At 42.1% G+C, this 8,537-nt stretch overlaps 1 protein-coding gene across 11 annotated transcripts; it reads right to left on the reverse strand.

The window, feature by feature from the left end:
• Positions 1–3,406: 3,406 nt before the first annotated feature.
• LOC142520989 (uncharacterized) lies at positions 3,407–8,537 on the reverse strand. Of its 11 annotated transcripts, XM_075624156.1 has the most exons (14): positions 8,210–8,537; positions 6,880–6,953; positions 6,672–6,780; positions 6,338–6,562; positions 6,167–6,249; positions 5,979–6,079; positions 5,466–5,589; positions 5,238–5,392; positions 4,938–5,074; positions 4,677–4,847; positions 4,359–4,583; positions 4,045–4,278; positions 3,756–3,941; positions 3,407–3,424 (listed from the first exon to the last, which is right to left on the reverse strand). In XM_075624156.1, the coding sequence occupies exons 1-13, from the start codon at positions 8,363–8,365 to the stop codon at positions 3,786–3,788; spliced, it is 1,950 nt and encodes a 649-aa protein (XP_075480271.1). In that variant the 5' UTR covers positions 8,366–8,537; the 3' UTR covers positions 3,407–3,424; positions 3,756–3,785. The 11 variants fall into 11 exon arrangements, with proteins under 11 accessions (XP_075480271.1, XP_075480274.1, XP_075480273.1 ...); XM_075624159.1 differs by lacking the exon at positions 3,407–3,424 and having other exon boundaries at positions 3,705–3,941; positions 6,880–6,950; positions 8,219–8,537; XM_075624158.1 differs by lacking the exon at positions 3,407–3,424 and having other exon boundaries at positions 3,705–3,941; positions 8,219–8,537.

An 8,537-nucleotide genomic window follows, 5' to 3' on the forward strand; every position in this document is an offset into this window, starting at 1 on the left:
GGCGACACCTTAGCAGGAAAATAAAATTCAACGCGCCCACTCTCTAACTCCTCTGCTAGGCAATGCCTTAGCAGGAAAATTAAATCAACACCTCCACCCTCTAACTCATCTGCTAAGCCGGGCCTTAGCAGGAAAAATCAAACTCTCACCTCATCATCTCATAACTCCTCTGCTAAGCGGGGCCTTAGCAGGAAAATAAAATCAACACCTACACCATCTAACTCCTCTGCTAAGCCAGCTAAGCCGGGCCTTAGCAGGAAAATAAAATCAACACCTCCACCCTCTAACTCCTCTGCTAAGCCAGCTAAGCCGATCCTTAGCAGGAAAATAAAATCAACACTGCCATCCTCTAACTCCTCTGCTAGGCGATGCCTTAGCAGGAGAATAAAATTCAACGCGCCCACTCTCTAACTCCTCTGCTAGGCGATGCCTTAGCAGGAAAATAAAATCAACACATCCACCCTCTAACTTCTCTGCTAAGCCGGGCCTTAGCAGGAAAATAAAATTTTTCTTTTCCCCAACTCTCTCCTCTGCTAGGCGATAAACTTAGCAGGAAAATAAAGATTCTCCACCCTCACCCCCTAACTCCTCTCCTAGGCGATGCCTTAACAGGAAAATAAAATTTTTCTCATCCCCGACTCTACTCCTTGCTAGGCGATGCCTTAGCAAGAAAATAAAATTCTTCTCCTACACTCTGCTCCTCTGCTAGGCGATGCCTTAGCAGGAAAATTTAATTCGTTTCATCCTCACAATACAACAACATCCACGAACTTAATATAAGAACTTGGCTTTATTAACTTTCAACTGATAACATAAGATAAATTCAGAAACAAAATACAGCAAAACTCACGTCAAGATTAATATTCTCTAAGATGATAAGTGCTCCTGGACCTCTTTAGAGCATTAACCAGCGCATTCTCCAACTTTCTTCTCTGCTCCTCTTGTATCTCCACAGAACAAATTTACCCACTTAGAAGCTTCTGCGAATGACTCTACAACTGTAAGACTGAGCTCAAGCTTCCATAAGAATGCTCGCGACCTCTCTTTTCTTCTTCCTTCACGATTCTTTCATAACAACGACGCGGGATTTTTTGGTCCCCGCACAAGACTCCAACTCCCTTTCCCACAGGAAACTTAAGCTTCTGATGATAAGTGGAAGCTACGACTCTAAAATCCTTTAAGGCTGGCTGCCCCAGGATTCCATTATACGATGAGGGAGTATTCACTACGGTAAATGTTACCATCTTTGTCACCCGCCGAGAGTCACGTCCCAAAGATAGGGGAAGAGTAATCTGACCCAGCGGCGGGATGGCATGTCCTGCAAACCCATACAGTGGGGTGGAGACCGGCTCAAACTCAAATTCTTCCACCTTCATTTGATCCAACGTGCTCTTGAACAAGACGTTCACGGAGCTTCCATTATCAATAAATATTCTTGCCACATCATAATTGGCAATGGTGGCCGTCACCACCAAGGCATCGTTATGTGGAGTCACAACGCCTCGGAGGTCTTCCGGCCCAAAGCTGATGACGGGGTCTTGTGGTAAGTCTGCACCACTATATATCTCAAAGTTCTCCAATTTTCTTCCATGTGTTTTCCGAGCTCGCCCATAGCCTCCATCGGTAGCACCGCCCGAGATCATATGAATCATTCCTCTCGTAGGGTGATTATCCTCATTCGTTCCCCTCCTCGGTTCGACGGGCTCCTGAAGGACATCTTGACCTCGACCTTCCCCTCTCTGCTCCCCAACCCCCTGATTTATCCATGGAGGGCCTTGACCACGTCTAGGGGACGGGTGAGACCTCGGTCGACTCCCGGATGCAGATCCTTCTCGTCTGTCCCGCGAAGGAAATCTAGCACTGCACTCAACCCTTCGTGACTTCTCCCACCTCCTCGCGGGCTCCCTCACCTCCATCACCTCGTCACGACTCCTATCCAGGGGAACAGGTGATGAGAATTGTCCTCTACTTCTAGTTCTGTCTTCCTCTCTCTCCCCCGCACCCCTCTTCCTTCCTCCTTTCTCCACTCCCTCAACTCTACTTCCTCCGTGCCGGTTCTCCATCCTTCTATACCGTTGGGCATCTTCCAAGTTTACATATTTCTCAGCTCGAGCCAACAGTTCATCAAAGCTTGACGGGGGCTTCTTGACCAGCGACTTGAAAAACTCCCCTCCCCTCAATCCTTGTGTGAAGGCACTTATCATGATGTCAGGAGTAGCCGCTGGTATTTCCAGCGCTGCACTGTTGAAACGCTGGACAAATTCTCGTAAAGTTTCATTCTCTTGCTGCTTCATCACGAACATGCTCAAATAATTTTTCTAGTGCCTCTTGCTGCTAGCAAATCGGTGCAAGAAGGCAGCTGAGAAGTCCTCAAAAGAACGTATAGAGTTGGGCTGCAAAGTGTTAAACCACTGCTGGGCTGACCTCACTAACGTGCCCAGAAAAACCCTACACCTAACTCCATCTGAATATTGGTGCAACAGAGCCGCATTCTCAAATCTCCCCAAATGCTCTTCGGGGTCGGTATGTCCATCATATTCTCCAACATTCGGTTGTCGGAAACTCGGGGGAAGTACTTCTTTCAGAATGGCAAGCGAAAAAGGACTTCCTTTCTTGGGGGTCGGCGCTCTACTTCCCACCTGTTGTCTCAACATCCGTATTTCCTTCCACATCTCTCCAATCTCTGCATTCCCTTCGCTTGGGAGGGGCTGGGTCTCTTCAATTCTACTCTGCTGGCCCTCAACATTTTTCTCTCGCTCCTGGCGAGTGACCTGCTCTTCAATGAACACAGCTTCTTGGTTCCTCTTCATAGCCTCATCCACTGTCCGAGTGATAAATTGACCCAACTGCTCCAGGGTCAAGTTCCCCACATTTTCATTAGGACGGGGTTGCTCGACCCTGGTCTCTTGACGAGGTTGTTCAGTTCTTGTCTCCTGATGGGGTTGTTCCTGCCTCGCCTCAGCATGAGACTGTTCGGGTCCCCTCTGAGGACGCGATGACGCTGAGTTAACTCTTTTCTACTCCCTCGCCTCCCTACCATCTCTACGTCTCAACTCAGATATTCCCACAGACGGCGCCAAGTGATACTCACGGGAAATTTAGGGTCCGATCCACGCAAGCGTCACTAATCCAGACACGGGCTTCAAAATTATCCTGGGCCTGAAATCACAAATAAGACCGTTAGGAGGGGGCCAGGAGGGTCTCCAGGCGTAGCCCCTCCGACGCTCAAGTCAGAGACTGAGGATATATGGAGGGAGCAGCTAAGGGCGCTGCTGAAAATAATATATTGAATCCAATAATCATACGCTCCAACCTGGTATTTATAGAAGAATACCTGAGCTTGTCATGGGCCATTCACCTGTGGGCCTTAATGATGGGCCGGGAATTTGGACCGGATCTTGATGGGTTCATTCCTGGGTATCACCTACCAATATTCACAATAAAAAATAATATTTTTAGTATAAAAAATAATATTTTTTCATGGATGACCCAAATAAAAAATCCGTCTCACAAAATACGGCCCGTGAGACCGTCTCACACAAGTTTTTACCTACAAAATTTGTCACATAATTGCTGTTATAAAAACATTATTATATCTTATTTATGTAATTATAAATAATAAATTATTATATAATAGTGAAAGGCACGAATAAAGTGACTGGATTATTCAAATCCAATACTTTGGTATTTATTTTTTAGAAATCAAATTAAATGTAATATTTAAGATAATACAAAATAAAGTTCAAATAACATACATTAGAAACAAGAATATGAACACCAAGCCATCATGCACAACACAATCCTTGGAGGCCTAGATGTCTTGGGGGAACCGGGACAGTAGGCAGATTCGGAATCGAGTCGTCTGGTCCTAGGTCGTCGATTGGCGGCCGTTGCTTATGGTGGTCCGTTATAGACTGATAAGCCATTGCCAGTGCCAATGCCTGAATGTATACAAAGATATGTATTAACAAGGGTATATTGGATTCTGCAAAGATCATAAAAACATAACAGTCTGAATAAAATTAAGAGATGAAGAAAGCTTACAATGTGATCATGCTCCGGCGGAGCATAAATACCCGTGGTTATCGTAGTCCGCCTTCGAGTTTTATTCGAAGGGACGTTGGGTATTTCCTTGAATCCTGTAGGCACAACTATCACCGGCATGCCTACGAGGTTTCCCACACACACACGCTCCCAGTCGGTCGCGTTTCCAATAAATGCATCAACTTTGAAACTGTCTCTGACTTCACGTATTAGTTTTCCTCTTGCTCTTTGAGCCTGAGAACAGAAACTCATTGTTTCAGGATCCAGGACTAGGATAAGAAAGAAAAATTGTTTCAAGTGTTCAGGTGGCATACTTGGACATAATCTACAGCAGGCACAACTCTGGCCCTGCGAAGTTCAAGCGGCCATTGGTCTTGAGCTTCATAATCATCATCCTGGCCAGAGCGTTGCCACTCGTCGAAGTGGGATAGCATATCAACATCCATCGTGAAATTTAAGATTCCTTGAGCAGAGTCAATAGTGTAATTCAGTTTGAACGGAACCATTCTGACACCTTTAGACTGGAGCTTCTCAACAACCTATAGATTTTATAAAAAAGTTAGAAGTTCCAGGTTGTTAGCGGATGGAAAGTTGATGGAAACAAAATACACGATTGTCTTGGGTTCACTCACATCCATCTCTGCATCTTCAAGGTATCCAACAGTTAGCTTGGTTATATCAACTGAAAATGGATCAGCAAGAGGGATGTCTCTGGATGAAAGATCATCGGGATCCTTGCCACGGATAGCGTCTAGGACAATCACACAATCAGCTGCCTCTCTACAGAAAGGTCCAAGTTTATCCTGTTAAATAAATTATGAATTTTAATATTCATCGCCAGTAAAATTAAAAATAGAAAATGGAAAAGAAGCGATGATGAAGTTGTTTGCTACCAAACTCTCGGATATGCTCATAACACCAGTTCGACCAACAGTTCCAAAACTTGGGCGCAATGCTGTGACACCACAACGAGCAGCAGGGTAAGAAATGGATCCAGCAGTTTCTGAACCAATGGCAAAGGGAACCAAACCTGCACAAAACAGGAGTAATTCTTTTTTTTCGCCTATCACTCATGTATAACTTCACATATATATTTATTGTGCTGAGAGGCCCGAGATATACACAAGCATGCATGATTAATTCTACCAGGGACAAGCAAGCACACAAAACAGAGATTTCCGGTCAATACATACCGGCTGAGGTACAGGCAGCTGGTCCAGCAGATGAACCAGTGGAATACTCCTCTATATTCCAGGGGTTTCTTGTTCTACCCCCAAACCAGATATCATCATATGCTAGTGATCCGGTCACAAGCTTTGCAAGAAGAACAGCACCAGCAGATTTTAGCCTGCACTCATCGTCCATATACATCAGAATGACTACCTTACTTAATATCGTGGGCTATGCATGCACTCAAATACCTTTTATAAACCCAAGCTTCAATGTCAAGAACTTGATTTTTAAAAGATTTAGAACCCCAAGTCGTCCTGTAATGGGGTACTGCAATTATATCCTTCAATCCGTATGGAATCCCATGGAGTGGACCTATATACAAGTCACAACCACAGTTTGCCATTACAATTCTAGAAAATTATATTTGAACAATATACATATCAAGGCACCTTCAACCATTAAGAAACACAGATATCGACATTGATATCTTGAAGGTTGAGATTTCAGTTCAAGAATAAAATTAATTTCAGCTTTCCATTTTACAGTCTTTTAGGAAGAGAGAAGGGTGAAAGCTTCATTTTCCTCTTTTCTCTCTCTCTCTCTTTGTTTTCTTTTCCGGTTTACAATTCAAAATGTGCTCTGCGACCTCAGGGGTGCAACAAGGATTTAGAAAGAGTTTAAAGGCATGCAACTGCGTTTCGAATTTTGGTGTGCATGAACTAGAAATAGCTGAAACAAAAAAAATTAAACAGAGGGTTAACCTAAATATATGCCTTGTGCAAGCAATTTGTCAGCATGTTTCGCTTGCTTGAATGCTAATTCTTCAGTAATAGTGACTACAGCGTCAAGCACAGGACCATACCTGCAGTAATATAGATGGTTAATTTAAACAGATAATAGAACTAAATACCATAGCCCATGCACACTACTGCTCTAGAATTTGTGATACCTCTTCAATCTACCCAAAAAGATCGCAGCCAGTTCTTCAGATGTGATCTGTTTAGACTTTATGAGTTGCCCCAATTCAAGAATCTGACCCAACAAATATCACATTTGAAATAGCCAGAAGAGGAAAAACTACCATCTTTTTATGACGATTCTCTCAACTAATTCAACTTACACTCATAAAAGCAATATCATCATCATTCTTCGGCCGCTCCACACCAGACAGAGAAGGATAATTGAATCGTAGAGAGGTAAGTAGTGCCTGATTGTGATGCCATCCTGAATTGAAAACCAAATAAGATGGATTTTCTAATCCCCCATTAGCTGAAGCAACTAATTTCCGATTGGATCTGATAATTGGAATATTTAACTCCATGGCACCCTTTTCGATCTCTAGCATCTGCAGGGAGTACATGTGTCAATGGCGACTATCTCAGTTCACATCCCACATTTCAATCCCGTGAGTTCCTCAAAATAAATAGTGGCGAGTCTTTAATTTGCCAAGGTACCTTAGCATCACTGAAAAAGTCTGCATCCAATAATCTGAACCCAGCAGCTAGTGAGTTGCAGTCCATCTTCCCCAAGCAAGCACTAGAGTTCTTGGAATCAATTTTCCGTCTGTCCTGATCATATACGATAAAAAATGCCAAGAAAGTGAATAAGGAATGGAAATGGTGAAAGACAATTTATTCTATCATTTAGACATGCATCAATCACCTTGAGACAATTTCGGAATGACCCCAGATTCTCTCAAACATCAATTTCCATAAAATTTTATACATATTAACCTGCTTTACATCCATAATACCCGGAATTTCAGTTTAAAAGAAACCAAGAGCAATAATAGATTTCCTTTCCATCAGCAGTAAAGCAGTTAAAAAACTTACAAATGTTTATAAAACAATGCATTTTCACAAATATCGAATCCATAGAACTCCAAGAGAGTTGAACTCACATTATGCTTTCAAGTAATTATGTACAGGAATTAGTTTACTGTTACTTGGTTTTCACTTTGGCTTCAGTTTTCCATTGCTCATGAAGTTAATACCATTGATGAAGCTTTCTACTTGAGTAGTTTACCTAGATTAGTGTTCGGCTTTTAATATGTTTCTATCTCAGTCATTTTTTATACTTAGCATGTTCTTACTATTACTTACGCTTTCCAGTAACGTGGTACATCAAGCAGATAAAGCAACTAAGAAAACAAGCAACAAAAGGCACCATACAATTTCCGACAGTACACAGTTTTTTTAAAACTCGAGCCGGACTTGCAGCTCTGTGAAAGCAACATATCACGAAGATCTCATTGAGAAATACTCTATGGTCTTGATGACAAGTACAAGCCTATTGCTGATGTTATCAAAGGTCGTGACACTACAATCTCAATTCAAGAACTGACGAGAAGTTAATCAACAAGGAACTGAACTATCACCATGTAAACCCCATTCCAATGCCTTCTCAATTCGAGTCTCTGAAAAATGTTATTTCCCTTTCTAGTTCAGGACATCTTGGCAATCAAAGTCTGCACTTGATAAAGGAGCAGCAACAAATGCCCCTGCCTCTTAATTATTATAGCTATTTGGTTTAAGGTTACTAGCTTTTTATTGATTTCTTTGGTTTAAGTTTTTCCATTCTGACGTAGTGTAGTTAGTTCCAATGATTAGAAGTTTTTTTAATTGCTAAGCCCAATGAGATATGGTTTCAGCATTTAATGGAGTATCACAACTAGTGTACTAGATTTTTGTTTTGTTTTGAAAATGCTTGTGTACTAGACTTGAATGTAACACCGACATTTCAAAACATTTACCCAAGATCAAGCCTTTCCTCTTTTTCAAGCAAGATCACGAGTACTTCTCCTAGAACACAAGCTCAACTCTTCTAGCTTGTCTAATAAGACTAGAATATATAAAAGATTAAAATCTAAAATCAAAATGGGTTTCCCAAAAATTACAGAAATCACAAGTTACGGAAAAGATATTACATCGATTGACCGATAACATATATCTATATATATATATATGTGTATATATATATAAGTAGGAAATACCGAATGGACAGCAGAATCGGGAGGGGGCGGCGAAGATGGTGACTTGGCCGAAGAAGAAGCGGCACGGTTTAGAAAGACGGCCAAAACCGCCATTAATACGATGATGGAGCACACGAAACGACGTGTCCAAAGGAGCGGCTTCGCTGCGGGAAACATGTTGGCAATCTGGGAGTGGCCGCTTCGAAGCTTTTGATTCAGTAATTATCAGCTCAATTCAGCTCAGTAAGCATGGAAATTCCTTTTTTTCCCCTTTCTTTTCTTTCTGGGCAGAAAAAAAAAAAAGTAAACTTTGCAAAATTTCATGAAATACATGTACATTTTGGACAAA

Source organism: Primulina tabacum, chromosome 12, assembly GCF_025594145.1.
Source record: "Primulina tabacum isolate GXHZ01 chromosome 12, ASM2559414v2, whole genome shotgun sequence".
Taxonomy (NCBI): domain Eukaryota; kingdom Viridiplantae; phylum Streptophyta; class Magnoliopsida; order Lamiales; family Gesneriaceae; genus Primulina; species Primulina tabacum.

Bases quoted from the DNA above. Each gene is read 5' to 3' on its own strand.
- LOC142520989 (XM_075624156.1), bottom strand. From the start codon at position 8,365: ATGTTTCCCGCAGCGAAGCCGCTCCTTTGGACACGTCGTTTCGTGTGC. The intron at 5,075-5,237 runs GTATGTATTGAC...TGTTTTGTGCAG, and splicing joins AGCTGCCTGTACCTCAGCCG to GTTTGGTTCCCTTTGCCATT. The intron at 3,942-4,044 runs GTAAGCTTTCTT...GTATACATTCAG, and splicing joins CGCCGGAGCATGATCACATT to GCATTGGCACTGGCAATGGC.